General features: G+C 33.5%; 1 protein-coding gene across 1 annotated transcript in view; it reads right to left on the reverse strand.

The window, feature by feature from the left end:
• Positions 1 to 1,151: 1,151 nt before the first annotated feature.
• Positions 1,152 to 16,561, reverse strand: part of RPGRIP1L (RPGRIP1 like) — a 57,018-nt gene continuing 41,608 nt past the window's right edge. The window contains 4 exon segments of the mRNA XM_042877218.1: positions 1,152 to 1,264; positions 4,474 to 4,607; positions 6,858 to 6,942; positions 11,765 to 11,948. Coding sequence (XP_042733152.1) covers positions 1,152 to 1,264; positions 4,474 to 4,607; positions 6,858 to 6,942; positions 11,765 to 11,948 — 516 coding nt within the window.

Genomic DNA, 16,561 nt, shown 5'->3' on the forward strand with positions numbered 1-16,561 from the left:
CTCCCTGAATACTTTACATATGCTTATGAAGAAACATAGCCTGTTTGCAAACAGTGGAAATCCACAGCACATAAAATCCTTTGAAGAAAATGACAAATAAAAAAGTAAATTAAAAAATGAAATGTATTATATCCTCGTTCTCAAGAGACAATCCTTTTGCAGCACTGGTTCACAGCTCCATTAAAAATATCAATTAAATCCTTCAATGAGATTGGTTAAAAGCTAGAAAATTAACTTTCCAAGATAGACACTGGTTATTCAGATACAACAATTCATTCCATGTCTGATAGAAGTTCTGAAAGTGATAGAAAACAAATGAAATCACAGTTGCTTGTCCCTACAGCTCAAACTAGGTGAAGCAAAATCTGATACTTTATGGCTTCTTTTTGTGCTTTGACAGATGTTGGCTGAAAGTAAATCTTTTACTGTATAGAAAAATTATTGTGCCTGCCCTCCCCCTACTTCAAATCATGATAATCATAAACAGCTGATTATAATGTTAGCGGAAGGGCAAAAGTTAGTGAAAAAAAGGTTGCTGTAATTTAATAAGTCTTCCAACTAGCTTCATTTTTTATATTTAATTGATAGGAACTGTATGCATCAAAGAAAACACATACTGAGATTTAATGTGCATAAAATGGATATTAGCATTTTAAAGAGGCAGATTAACACATTAATCCAAGTAATTTTCATATATTGCTTTTAATAAAATCTTCACAGTATAAAATTCTTAATGAGGCTAATCACAGGCATTCCATTTAGCGGGGTGATTAGGGATAACATAAAAGTATTTTTAATCAGTTTTCTAAGGCTTATGGTTTTTTTTTTATTAAAAATTAAAAATTTGACTTGCATTTTTATTACTGTTTTATGCAGGAAAAAATGTTGAAAATGCAAATAAAGCACATCATTCAATCATGTAGGTATTAATTATTCACAAGGCGCTGTCCACTGTGGGGAGATACTCAGCCTTAGGGGGGAAATATAAAAACAAACAGACCGAAAAGTTTACAAAACTTTATTATTATAAATTAAGAGTCCTTTTTGTATAAATTATACATTAAATATATTTTAAGAATTGTGAAGATCTCATCTTTGAACACTGTCAAGTATGTATTTGCAGAAGAAACTTCTGTAGGCAAACTTCCCTTTCATGCCTCCTAGTCATCTTTGCATTCCTCGTAGACTGAACGCAGTGCATGGAGGGCTTCCACTGTTACTTTAAGCTTACCAATTATTGCACTATCATCTTGCGAATCAAAAACTAGAAAGGAAACATCAGAAAACAGCATTAGTAAATTAATTTAAGGCTTTGGTTTTGTTCCGATAATTTTGCTTAGGATTTGGATAGATTAAATGGCACCTAGCATATGCTGAAAGAACAAAAAATAGCTTCCAGTTCTGGCACTCAGCCCTATAGGATTTATAAAGAAAGCTCTCAGCCAACTTTCTCATTAGAAGTAGTACCTAGTACTCAGCCTACTGGAACCTGTGCACCCTAAGAACTAGAAAGTTCTTCAAACAAAAGCATTGCATTGGAATTAATTTTCAAGTAAAGAGAACTTCCTGTATGAAAACTGCTTATGCAAATTGTTTATTTTCCATAATTCACAAATACAGATATTCAGGTATCAGAATGCAAGCTATTAGAGACATACCCACCTATGTAAATACCACTGAAATGTAAAAAACATGCAGATGGATGTATTTTGTACAGCAAGTATATACATTATACAGTGCCTAGATGACCAGGACAAATCAGTTTGGGGAGCTATCAGTACTTAAAGAGTAAACTGCTACTTTCCATCTGGTGCAGTGTAGGCTTCTGTGTGCTGTAAAATAGCAAAGAGTAGACAAAGATGGTGTTTATCCAATATACCTTCATTTTTGTGCATGTGTATTTTAAAACAGTATTTAAAATTTTTATTTTACAGAAATTAGCTAATGTGATTTACAATTGCACTCTTCTACAGTATCTACATAAGCCCTGAGGGCCACATTCTCTGCTGCTTTGATTAAAAACATGCTAACAGTCAAGAATGAGGTTACTTCCCATTCCTGCATAAAAAGTAATGAGGCTGTCTAACATGACTCTAGGAGGAATTGGACTTAAACCAAATAATCTTGACAGCACATCTCCTCAAAGCTATGTGTACAGCAAAGAAACAGCAAGGTTATGTATTTACTAAAAAGATTGGGATAAATACTTGGGGAACATGCAGTGATACTGTGTGCTACAATGCCCAGGCTGCTGGGACAGCCAGAGTTAAGTTCAGGGAAAGAAAAACAAAGGATAAACATTCTATCATTTACCTTGCTGACACAGCTATTAGAGGATAGACTGGATGCTATTCTTAGAGATGCAAACAAATTTTATGTATCTTTGGACAAAATGCCAATCTGAAGAGGAAATTTCAGTGGAAATCATTCTTTTTACTTATAAGAATAGTAGGGTAACTGATTGAAAATAGAAAATATTAATTAATTTCCCTCAGCTTTAATATTGTCACGTTATCCCCAAGACATACTATCATATGCCGTTGTATATGCTCATTTTCATCCAGTCCTCAAAAAGTATAAAAGAAGTTTAGAGCATCTAACTTTTGAAAGAAGGATTAGAATGGCAGTGTCACATTGCCACTGGCAACAGCATTACCGTAAATCCATATGAAAAAGATACTAACTGTCAAGGGTGTGTTTTAACTATCAAGAGACACTAGAAATCTCCCTCTTGGAATAATCCAAACTTTTTATGGTGAAAAAGAAGCCAATATATTTTTTTTATTTTTTAGAAAATCCAGTCCATTAGATAAACTTTATAAGCTCCAGTAGTGTTTTACTACGAAACAAATTAGTATCTGCAGGGATGGGGAGATAAGAGCAAGAATAATTGCATTTATATACAGTACTATTGCTTTCACAGATATGATATACATAAAGTTAAACAAAATAGTTTGAATACCTTATGACTGTAGGAAATGTTCCTCTCAACAGTGAAATAGCTGGCATTACATAATAATGATTACCTAAGACAACTAATACTAGTGTTCTTCTTATCCTAATAATTATCTCAGATGATAATTGAGAGTTTTAAGAGTTTTGTGAAAGATGTTTTTCAACACAACAAAATAACTTTTATGTCACTATTAAATCTTATCAAACAGGAATGGTGACAAAATGACCATAAAATCCACAACAAAGGCAAGTTTCCAATGAGAGACTATGAAACACCTTTTTGGAAGAGATACAATGCCTGTATAACTACTTGGAGAAAAATGACTGGTGGAAAAAGAATTAAGAGGTTCAGTCACAGAAAGAACTGCATCAAATCTGTGTATTATTTTTCCAGGATATGACAATTTAATTCTTCATAGAATTCTTATTGTGCTCCTTGAACTTTGATAAATACTTTTGGTATTTTAGTAATGGCACAGATGCAAATCATGCATGATAATAGGAATGGATAAGAAACTATTTCTTTCCCTCACTAATCAGCCCATCATTCAAGGTATGGTAATCAGACATACGAGTGTAGAAGAATTAGTGCAGCTTTTGATCAGGACTAACAATTCTTGTTGTTAAGAGTGATTTGCAAGCACAGGCACACTACTTCTGGTAATCATGCTGCTCACTTACCTTTATAGGAGATTAACTGTTAACAGATACACTCCCAGCTTATTCTTTACTTAGCTTTACATAATGGAGAATGAGAACGGAGTGGAGCAGGTAATGACAAAAACAACAGATAGTCCTGTTCCTGCTACCCTGGAGATCAGAAAGGGCCAAACCAGACACCTCGCTATAAAAAGACCAATTAACCTTCTCTGCTTCATAAATCTGTTATCATAAGACACAGGAAACAGAAGGTTCCACACCTACTCACCTCATCTTGCTTTAATAAGTCACAGTGAAAGTTCAGTCAGTCTGTTACAGAAGAAATCTTACTTTAAACTGTTAGACCTAAACCAAAGCCACTGGTATTTCATTTTGACCAGAGACACTTTTTATACAGAGAATGCAAACTTAAGGTAAATCTGTAGATTACAGAATTACTTTAAGCACAATACAGAAATTAGCAATGCAGTATTTGTTAACACAAGCTTTAATAACAAAGTTATATATATTTACAGCCTTTTTGGATGAAGCATACTGTACAAAATAGAGAGTCATAGTAAGCAGGCATGTCCTTAAAGTTCTTAGGTTTTATCAACTGATTATTCTGAGCTGAGTATGCTATTTTTCACTTCCTTTTCTTTTTTCCTTCAATTTGCATTCTAAGTAATAACAAAATGACACAGCTTTGAAAATTTTGTAAACTAATCGGGAGATCTCTAGTTGATATTAAGAAATTTCTTATTCAGACAACGTCAAACAACTACTTAGACAATACTGCTTGAATTTCTTATGCAAAGAAGAAATTCAAGTAACTGCTGGTTTCAGTAAGGTAACAGTAAAATAGCCTCTAAAACTCACCAAAAATATCTTGCTCGATGACATCCCTTCCTTTCTGAAATATCTCTCTCAAGCTGACATAAGCAAAACCGATATCTTCACATTCAAGATCCTGTTTGTCTTCTGGGGGATCACTGACCACTGTAAACAGTAGGCTAAGCAAAAAAAGAAAGAAAGAAAAAAGGATTTTTACCTTCAAAAGGGCTTAAAATCAACTCAAAAACATATGAAGAAGGCAAAAAGGCTCTACATTACCAGTTAAGCATAAACCAGATCTCTCTATTAATGATGTGCAATGTTTTCAACAAAAACAATAGTTTGAGAGACCCTTCCTGTCACATTATCCCTCCCTCTTCACCATTATTTAGCAGTAGTAGTAGAAGTCACTTCGTTTCTTTACACTTCTTCCCAAAACCAAGTTTATACCTACGTACTTTCAGGTATTTCAGAAAATTAATTTACACAACATTTAAAAGTACTAAGGGGTATTTTTGTTTCTTTTCATTTTTCACACCACTGTCCAACACCATTCAAGCTGTCTGATGTGAAGAACTAAAAACAACCGAATGGCAATAATACTTAGTTTAGATTAAATGTCATTTATGTTGCATTGGCTAAAATCTTTGATAGCAAAGCTTGTAAGAGAAGTTCCACTACTTCAGTTCAGTCAGGCCACACTTAATGAAAGTGTCTGGGCTTGGATGTATGTATTGCTTGTTACGAAGTAAGACTTTTCAGCTGTCCCAGTTACAGTTCTTTTGTTTGCAAAGTAGTCTTGGAACTTGTTAACTGGATTCTTCTTGTAATGGTCAAAACCAGACATGCTCCAGAAGTAGCCCTGCCAGCATTCTGCTGCAAAAAGACATTCAGTCAATAGGATCAGCTAGGAGTATTATGAATTATCAAAATCATCCCAAAATATGTATAGTGAATATCAGACCATTAGGAACAGACACACTGCTCTAGAGATTCTCTCCCACTGCCAGATAATACAGACATAGCCTTACTAAGTTCTAATCCATGCATTTTTTGATTTTATAACAAGTGGTGTGAGACATGAGATTGCATGATCACATGTAATATATCTATTTATGTTCTAATATGGAATTAATCATTACAAGCATCATTTCTAGCAACATTTGTGACAGTGAGTTCACCTGAAAACATACTACACAGTTCAATACACTTAATATACTATCACTGCTCTTGTAAGATGGCACAGTACAAACATCAATAAAGTGTCAGGCTAAAGCGCACTGGGGCAGCTTTCAATGATATTTACATCCTTGATAACTTGGTTTCCTGAACTTTAAAGCTCAAATGTAAAGTTCAGTTCCTGCATCAGCTGAAAAAACTCTGATATTAGTTTTGTAAGGCCTGTGATAGAAAACGTGTTGAAGATATAATTTGGCCAGGTTTAAAAATGCACAGAACTGAAAAGATTGGGTGTATAACAATCCTTTCATAAATTTTGTTGCTTGGTGGTACTCTTGCTAGGCTGAAGTAGGGAACTAGTCCAGTGATGGACTTCTTGCCTTGCTATCTGGTCAGCATAGAACCAAAACTTCACACAGTGAGAACAAATAAAACAACCTATGTATGTAACATTACTATGATAGTGACAATAAAAGATGAATGCTTCTTTTCTGGAAAAAGAGTTTTCTGCTGTTGTTGTACCTTAATTCATAAACAAAAACAGTCTGAACTTTTCAACTCAATCAATCTACATTAGATTTGGTAAATAAAAGACACTGCAGTATTTATAGGTGAAATTGTAGCCTAAAAGACTAATTAGTTTTCTTCACTGAATTATTTCCAAGGGGAAAAAAAAAAAGAACATTCAGTCCTCTGTTTCATTAAATTCTTAATAGAGCACATTATCCACTTTCCTATTCTATATGATAAAACCAGCCTTCTGCTTGCTTATGTCTTTTGCATTTCCAAACTTCAGAATTCTTTTTGTGATATTTTCCATTCCCACAAAGGATCTTTTCATGGAGTTTCGTGCTTTTGTAAAGCTTTCAAACTCTTAATTCTTTAAATTCAGAAAGCAAAAGCTGTACTACTCTGCTATACACAGTTTTAAAATTCAGTGCTGATGAAATGCTGATGATAGACTCACGCTCTTGCAAATCAAGATTGTTAACAAAAATCTCAAAACATAGAACTAAACACGTAACACAACAATAAAAGAGACAGTGATGTCCCACGCCACACAAACCTACTCCAGGGAAGAAACGCGTATCCATCACCACTGCAAGATGTAGGTAACGCTCCCAGCTGAAACAGAATTCTCTAGTTCATTAGATATGTCAGTATAGTCAAGGAACAAGACAAGCCAAAAGGCAAACCTTAAGCGCTCTTTATAAAGACCTTTTATGGAGTTTTTCTGTGCTAATATGTACCTGTCAGTTTTTAGATCTGGCTTTTGAAGTATAGACTTGAGATACTCTCTTCTTGCGCGATTATTTGCCTTATCCACATGTATCACTGCAAAGCAAATTGGAATTAATATAATTATTTAAGACTATTTTTCATCTTCTACAAGAAAGATCATGAAGAAAAGAACAAAGAAAAACAAACATCTAATTCCCTTGTCTTTCCTAAGGAAAAGCAATAATGCCAGAATCAGATTTGAAAGGTCATGTGATCTAATGGCATGTGACTGGCAGGTTTATGTGCATACTGTCAAAAAAGATACAAGCAGCATCTAAGCATGCCACATAGCTGTCATTTTCTGTTAATGGCAATAGCAGTCATGATTTTAAAAGCCAGTGGTCTTTACTGCTTTGTATTTGAAGGGATTTACTGTATTTTCTTCCACTGAGGAACCTAGTGATAATGATAACTTATGGCAGAATGCTTGTCCTTTTTGACAGCCTCAGTAATTTAATCCTCCTTTCCTGCCACAATATTTCAATAAGAGGAACAACTAGACCAATGGACTGAAGAAAATCCACAGCCTGAGGAGTATGTGTGAACGCTCTGAAAGCCATCCAATGCTTTCCTTTATGAACCAGCATTTCTTCTTTCCTTTTTTCTTTATTTTTTTTTTTTTTATTATTACCATTAATATGACCTACAGCAAAAACTAGACTTGCTTTGGAAAAACAGTAAAATAATAAAAAACAGAGCTCTAGGAAATTTTTAGGAGGTTTTTTGGGCATCTTGTATTAAGAAAGTTGCTCATTTCTTGCACATGCTATCAACCAACAAGTATTACAAGAGGTTAAACTACTCCAGAAGATTATTAAAAGCCCGTATGAGAAAACTGAAAAATCAGTATTAAAAGAACTAGTAAAGCAGTTGCAAAAATGTTTGAGGACACAAGTAGCATGAATGCAGCTCTGAGTCATAAACACAGCTCCTAGGAACTTGGTTTTTTTTTTTTTTGTTTTTGTAGGCAGCAGGAGTTAGAAATTTGTCTCTTTTTAAATTCCATAATCTTTACTATTCAAGAGCCTCATTTTCCTCTAGTAACTCTTAAACTACATTTTTTGCTTTAAAAGCAAAACAAGAAAAAAAAAAACAAAACCAACCCACCTCTTTTTCCTTCTCCACATCAAATTAAGGTTTATTTCCCTAAATATTTTTATAAAGGTTTAAATTATTTCATGCTCTCATATGTTATCCAAGTAAATTTATTTGTTTAACAAAAGTTAATAATTTTACCAAGGTGCAGAGCAATGGAATATAGATATACAAAATAGAGATAAGAAGGTTCATATTAATTCCTTGCAAAGGAATTTATTGAGGGTTATACCTCTATCAAAGAGTTCTTCTAGGAAGCACATCTTGTAGAGCCACCAGTTTTCCAGTTTTCTCCAAAGCTGCTTCTTAACTCTTAGGTAATCATTACTAGAAAGTAGTTACTTAGAGAAAACAGCCAGCACTTGAATCATACAATGAAAGAAATCTACAGTTCAGCACCTTTTCCCCTACCAGCAGGGAGCAAAGCATTGGTGCTTGGATTCCTAAATTTCTACCCACAACATGGTGAATTTCTTGGACAGGCTAAAAGAAGCTGTTACTGCCATCTGCTATTCTTTTGGGTAAGTGCATGCCTTTCCACATGTGCTAGTGACTCTCATGGCCAAGTACACTTGGGGCCATCACAGGAAACGATGGGAGGCAGCAGGGAGACAGATGGACAGCCAAGGAACTTCAAAGGAGCAGCCACATCAACAGATTCTTCCTTTCCCCAGAAGAATTCAAATTGGAATTTCCTAAGTTTGCTAATCCTGTATCTAAAATAATTTTGAAATGAAGTCTGTTCACAAATCTAAAGAGTTTGAACTCAGTGGAACTCAGGCTAGCAAGTAAAATATTCAACACAAGAACTTTTTCCACATCTGGGGAAAAAAGTGATTAACCATAGCAAAAAGGAACTTACATTTTTACGTGGTGATGAATAACTTGCTTTCATACCACCCCATAATACTGCTTGAACTTAGCATTACAAGATTGCTCCAATGCACAGAACATCTTCTGTTTCTATCCAGTTAATTGCAAAAGTCATTCAACATTAACTTGTGACAGTTTGCATCTAAAATGATCATTTCTAAGTTCATCCTAAAGAAGCACCACAATCTGAAAAACTACAGCATCCCTGAATCTTACCAAAAATCACTGCAATTCTAAATAACAACATAGTTGGTTGTGTTACAGAATACTACTTCCGTAATGCAATTTCTAACAGAGCTAAATGTGCACGTGATGAAGCAAAGAGTTTATCACAACGATAAAAGAATGCCTCATATTGTGTTGAGCGCGAATGGAAAAAAGGAATCATCACTGGGAAGCACGTCTACATTCCTGTTACGAAATTTTAACACTCCTTTGGTCTTTTTATACTCGTACTTCAAGGTTGTCCATATAATCACATGTTAACTGAGAAAGCATTTTGATTAGTGATTCGATTTTTGATAAACCTTCTTGTACAAACTGTTACATATGAACCAACGAAAGCAAAATACTTGAGCTGCTCACATAAAAAATAAAAATATTTATAATTAATGATTTTGAAATACTTACGGATGCACGTATTTTTTCTATGCAAAACCTAGAACACTAACTTTCCTTCTAAGTGCAAAGCACGTTTCTTTCTCCTGATGCAAATCTCATTTTTATTAAAGAAAATATTCAATTAATTTCAAATATTCAACATGTTGAGTTCTAACTAGATGTAAGAGAGAACTAAACAAATAAAAGATGCCGTAAAGCTACAGTAAACACACACAAATTTCATTTCTGTTATCTTGCTGGCTTTCCAACTGACAATATCAAACAGTAGACTCACCTCCCCTCCCTACCCCCACCACGTGCAAAACTAATTTTAAGCAGAAATTGGCAGACTAACATGTAAACAGAACTCCACAAATAACAACCATATTACTACAATACTGTGGAATATAATCCTGGAGAAACTAAGACCAAAACCACTTTCTGATATTTATTTGTCAGAAAATTTTAAAATTTAAGCAGTTCTACAATTGCAAATAGAGTAGTAAATGAAAAAGCAGTTATGAAGCCAAATTTTGACAAGCAGAAATAATACAATGTAGCACTACCAGTTCAGAATTCATTAGGAATTACAGACTCCGCAAAGCATGATAGTGTCTTCCAATATCACAGCTTGAAATATCTTTAAATTTCATAATTGTCTGAAGGGGCTGTAATTTCATTATTTATTCATCACTGGTTCTTCTTTCCCACCTTTAACTTATCTGTTCTAACTTTATTATGTTTTGCTAGTTGTACTTTGTGGAGCTGATAATTAAAAAATCTAATATTATGCTTAGATCATATCCAAAACACACGAGTCCCAAGACTGGGTAATAACTTCTTTTTAATACTGTCTGAATGTTTCTTACATGCCAAACAATGACAACTCTAAAAGGAAGAGAAATCGAGTGCTAGAATGCTTTTGTTGGCTTATCATGTTATTTCAATGTGGTTTTATAAATTTCATTTCAATAATTGCTTCCTGTCTAGCATATTTGGATAACTGTTTACAGCAGCTAGCAAGACGAACACTGTTAAACTAAAAGTCCTTATTTATCTGATGCCTTACTCATATTTCTCATATGATGACAGGACTCCCATTTGTTTAAATGGAAGTAAGCCTCAGCAAATGAAATGCAGTTTGTAGTGTTCTCTACTTTTTGGTGTTTGTTTTTCCTAAAGCCATACAAAGATTAGTGTCTTCCTCAAAGTTACAGAAATTAAAGCATTTTAACCCATCCTATATTTTCCCTCATATGGGCATTTGCACAATAGCGAAGAAAATTCTCGATGCAACATCTACAGGGGTTACAATCTTCAACTTGGGGGTAATTCAATAGTTTGTGAATATTAGAAGGATATAAATGAATAGAAAAAAATCTTTGCAGTCTCCTTCTAAAAATCAGAATTATGGTTTTAAAGATCTGACTGCTCATACGATTTACAAAGCCATTTAAGAAAAAACTATTTTCAAAAGAATCCTTAATACGAATGTGTCTATTAGCGGTGTTTCCAAATAGCGAAATGATTCATCTTCTCCAAGATATTCTAAGTTAAAAATACATTACTTAATTAATGCTCAAGACAACGCGAAGCACCCGGACCGACTCTTAAATGTAGTAGAATTTAATAGCAAAAAATCAAACAAAATGTTAATGAATAAGTAAATTGAAATACCATGGAATTGCTGGAAAAATAATTAATAGAAGCTGTTTCTCAATCATTACAACATTACGTATTTCAGGTGCTTTTCAGAAAATAGCATGAAGGATGCAAGATTAAGTAATTTGAAGAATACAACAAGGTATTAGCATTAAACACTGCTGAATAAACCACTTCAAAAAGTTCATACTAGGGGACTACTGGATAATACCAAGCAATGGTCAAGTCCTCTTTCTCTTTTGAACTGTTTTAGTTGTGTATAGCTATAGGGAATGCTCATCTGCTGTGTCATCAGATACCAATAAAGACATCAGTTCGTTTTTTTTATTCAAAAATACCTAATTTGAGTTATATGAAATCTATTTTTCAAAATTCTAGACTAACAGTATGCTTACGTATGCTGTACTATCGTTATTTCTTACAGAAGCATAATTCAACAGTTTATTTTTTATTAGCTAGTTGCAACCCTAGCATTTCTTGAGAAAATTTGTAACAGTTCTGAAAATATTTGGGAACCAAACAAATACAACTGGAACACAAATAAATCCAACTACCATATAAAGGACTTAGACTTTACTGATAGGCTTTCATTTAGAAGAAAATTTAAAGAAGAAAATAAATCTGATTAGAAATTCATTACACTTACCACTGCTATAGTTATAGTGAACCCTGTGTCCACTTGGTGGTTTCGGAAGTGACATTGGGGTCTCGTGTGCAGTGAAATTGTAAAATCTGCATTCTACAAACAGTTGTTGTATTGTTTCATCTTCTACAATTCGTGACTCAAAAAGACAAAACGATATAATTTCAATCCGCATTTTTTCAGTTGCCTGTTTAAAGACAAAACACAAATACAAATTATTTTTCTTTTCTTGAAGTGCTAACTAAAACACAAACATACACGTGTAAAACATTGGGTGCTTTGTATGAACATTTACTGATTGATTTTGACATGGACACAATGAAATTCTAAAGCCCTAGGGTTTGAAGTTGAGAGTATTGCTGGAACAGATACTGATTTATAAGTGGTGTTGAAAACACTTTTTTTTTTTTTTTAATAGTCATACTCTGCTGGAGAAGGATAAGGTGGGGCTATCTTCATACATTAATTATATCTGAACTACAGATTTCAGTTGCCATTATTTATAACGATAAACAAAGTCATCTGTAGCTTCTTCCCACAGCCACCTGAAATAGGCTCAGTAATACGAGGTAACAGGTATTTGCCAGTGAAGGGAACTTTTAGACTTCCATGCCTATTGCAGACTGTACTACCGTTAGTTCAATAAAATGACAAAGTCAAATCACAAAGTACTTGGGCATATTAAGTAACACTGTACATACATGGAACTCAATTTCACACACTGAACTTGTCTAGTAAAATCAAATACCATTAAATGGTAAAATTAACAATATGATAATGAACTATTCCAATTGGTCTCCATCAGCACCTTTAGCAAAAATGACATTTTTTCTATTGCTTATAGAAATTGTTTCATATCACCTAGCAACGTCTGTATTATTTGCTTACAAGTATATTTTAATAAGCGTTATTGTCTTTAAGTAGAAATGTCAGATCTGACAGGTAGAGTCACAGCTATTTCCCTAGGTAACTGTGATTTAAAAATAAAAAAAAAAAAAGCCACTACAATTTCAAAGTTGAAGTACATAGATGAGCATTCAAAGATGAGAGTCTTCAAACAATAAACAAAGCTCCTTGCAGTACAGAAACATTTCAAAAAATACATTTATATTTTCTTATTTTTTTCTTTTCATGTTCACAACTTTATTAGAAATATTTCCCCTAGTAAATATTTCAATGAGACCTTATGGTAAACGTAGGTCATTTGAAGCAAAAAAATTTTATTCAAAAGATCTGCATTCTAGATTCAGTGTCAGAACTACAAATCAATGCACTAATTTATTATGGAGATAGCCTGTGTTTTTCCAAGCAAATTATATTATTAATCAAACTGAAAAGCAGGTGTATTCTATTGTAAAAATATCCATCATATAGAACAATTTTCATTGCTGTCAAGCCCTTTCAATATTTGATGAAGTAATTTTACCCCCTCCTTTCAAAAGACATTTCCTTTTATTATGTATCCTAAGACACTTTAACTAAAAACCCAAATCTGAATATTTCAATAAGGTTGTTTTATTATTCAGTAGATTCATGGAAATTTTACTAGGATGACAGAGAAAATTCCACACCATTCTGTCTCCACTAATCCAGGTACATGGCTTCAGCTGGCAATATTACTAGGATTAGCATAGAATGATGAAATATTTAAAGGAAATTTTTTTTCTAAAATCTAATAAATCAAATGACTGCCAAATGTCATTAAAGTGATGGTCTTTGACTTGAATATGCTTTTCATATTCAAATTTGAAAAGAAAGAGATGAAAGCCTGGAAAGGTTACTCAGTTTCAACTAATAACCTCAAGCACTCTACATTCACATGCATAAAAAATGAAATTGGCTCCATTGTCTAATCTTACTTCAGAAACAACTCTTTTCTTCTTGCACTGAACAGATGTATTAGCATCTGTATTATAAGTGATATGCTGAGGTTTGTTTGCCCCAAACTATTTAGCAGCTACATCAAGCTAGTTTGTACAGGCTGTAGTTTAGGAATCAACTCCAAATACCATAGCCTGTATTATTAACTGGTTCTTTTACATCACTTGAACTTGTTTGACATAATTAACCCTTGTAATTGCACACTGTAAGCAAAAAATGTTACAGTTTTTTTTAAGGAGAGCAAGATAAATCCAGGTATTGACAGTACTGTTAACTCAGAACAAATAACTCAGTCATACTGTTATAAAGTTGTAACTATTACAAAGTTGTCGTTATTATTACTTCCGTGCTAAACACACAAAAAACAAAGCCCTCATTTTATTAATATTAAGCACAAATACAGCATATATAAAGGAGAACAGAAGCTGACTTAAAATTTGCAAATAAAAATACAGGACTGATAAAGAACAGCATTGCTACTATGTCATATTTCACTACTAATATAAATCAGTTATATTATGTGGCCTGTGGTGGAAATATACATAGCATGCAATATATGATAGGAATTAATTTTTAAACAACTATTTACACTTATATGATGTAGACTGAAGTGTTTAAATTTAAATCTTTAAGGTTTTCTGCTTTGCTTTACTTTTTCTTTTGCCTTGGTCTTATTAGTTACTATTCAAGTGAAAAATGGACAGCTTGTCTTGATCAGTGTTTTGCACAATTATATTTTGAAAGGAATAACATTCTTCTTCAAATATTTTAAACACAAGTCTAGTAAGAAATTTCCTCAGAAAAATTGGATATACCTATAAAAATAAAAAGAATTCCAAAACAAAACTTTCAATGATTACTTCTGAGAAACTGGTTCAGTATGAGGGAAAAGAAATATAGGCAAGATTCTTAGTCTATGGCAATATTCCTTCTTTCTGTACCATTTTTCATGTCAAGATGAACATCTATTTTCTTATTTTTCTGATAATCGTGTAGATGTGAGGAAAGAAAGAAGGGTACAGCAATACTCCCTTTTCGTTCTTCTAATGGATAGGATTACAGGAGTGCACCCACTTCAGACTCTCTTAAACATGGAGTAACCTCTTTGTCACCCGTTTAATAGCTGTTTTAGAGTCCAACTCGCTGTTGAAGAAGGGAAAGGCACACACAGCCCTCGTAGGACCTCCGGCCTTTGCCACGTTTTATGAGTAGAACGCAGCACTACGAAGTTGGCACAGCAGCAAGGTTCAGTGCAACCCAACCAACCCCTATGAAAGTGGTACTGTTGCAGTCCTGTACCAACCTATACCCATCTATCTATTGCACTCCCTCCAAGACACTTCCTTTTTTTGTTTTTCCTTCAGGGTTTCAACACTCAAACTTATGCTACCAGATAACTGAGTATCAAATACCAATAGGATCAAAACTGGAAGCCAGTTAGCTACACGTTAGTAGCAACTGGTCACAAAACTCCCTAATTCCAGTGCTCTGTAAAAGCCTTAACACATCTTCAATTTGTGAAGCATGATCCTTAGCTAAATAAGCATAAAAGACAAAAATGCTTAACAAAAAGAGCATTTATTCTATGCAGTTCAGCTGTGTTCCTACTCATCAACATTTAAACTACAGAAATAAGATTAAACGAAAAGTAACAGTAATATGTAAAAAAAAGCCTACAGAAAAACAAACATGACAGGATTCTGGCTTCTATATGCTCTTTCTCTTTATGTGGATCATAGACTTTGATTTGATTTCAAGAATACTTTTTTTTATTATTATTATTATTTTTTTTTTTTTTTTACATACAATATTTTTTTACATACAATTTTTTTAAAAAAATTTCTATGTGAAATAAAAGCCATTTAGGAAAAAAGCCTGGTAGGAATGAAGTATCAGTATAGCTTTTCCATTTGCTAAGAGGGAAGTTAGAGTGACAAAATACAACAGATGGCATATTTTTAATAAAGTTATTCTTTAATTAGATGCTAAACACATTACATTTGTGAAGGATCCCCAATCTCCCATTATGCTCTTGTTCGAAGACAATATGAAAATTAATGGAATATGAGTCTCCCTTACACTGCCCACAACATGAAAAAAGTTCTTGCTAAATTATTCCAGCTAATGAAAACCCAACTTTAGTTTCTAATCCCATGCAATGCTCAAGCTTTATCAGCAAAAAACACCAAGTTCTGTCCTGGATTATTTCTCTTTTTGATTATAGTTCCTGTCTAACAGTGACCATACTACAGTAGGACCATAATACAGCCCACAGTGATCTTAAAAATGGAGAACAGCTAATGCTGATTTTTCATTTTAGACCCATCGGTTCACTTTGACAATAGTGACTACAACGCCTTAATAAATAACTCACACTTTGCCTCAATAAACAGTTCTGTTTCATGAGTTCTAGTTCTTGTTTTGATAAACTAACTGCTGTAGTTATCTTACTTTTCCAATTTCTTAAAAACAAAAGCACTAAGCAGCTAAGGTTAGATCTAGACAAGACTAACAGAATACTGAAGATTAGTATTTTTGATAAAGCAGATAGAATCATACCAACTCAATTACACTGCAAAATACTAAAACCTTAACATTTTAGGTCCATAAAATTCAGCTTGGGTCAACTTAAGAAAAGCACTGAGTACTCAGGAATCTCCCTAAAGGTACACCTAGGTGCTGAACTCCTGCAGAAGGTAAGATTAAAAGAGGAACAGAGGAAGTCAAAGTTTAAAACAGCAAATGATGCCCAAATCACCTTTTCTTCAATGAATGCAGATATTTCACAGGAGTAAGTGCAATATTTACGGAACTGTACAAAAAAGGCACAATAAAAGGAAAAGTATTTATAGCTTTCCTATACATAAACGTCATTTAAATATTCCCAACTTTCCACAACCATTGCATTGCACAGATGAA

This window comes from Lagopus leucura, unplaced genomic scaffold (assembly GCF_019238085.1).
Source record: "Lagopus leucura isolate 7727_CA_CO unplaced genomic scaffold, USGS_WTPT01 Super-Scaffold_100017, whole genome shotgun sequence".
Classification (NCBI taxonomy): domain Eukaryota; kingdom Metazoa; phylum Chordata; class Aves; order Galliformes; family Phasianidae; genus Lagopus; species Lagopus leucura.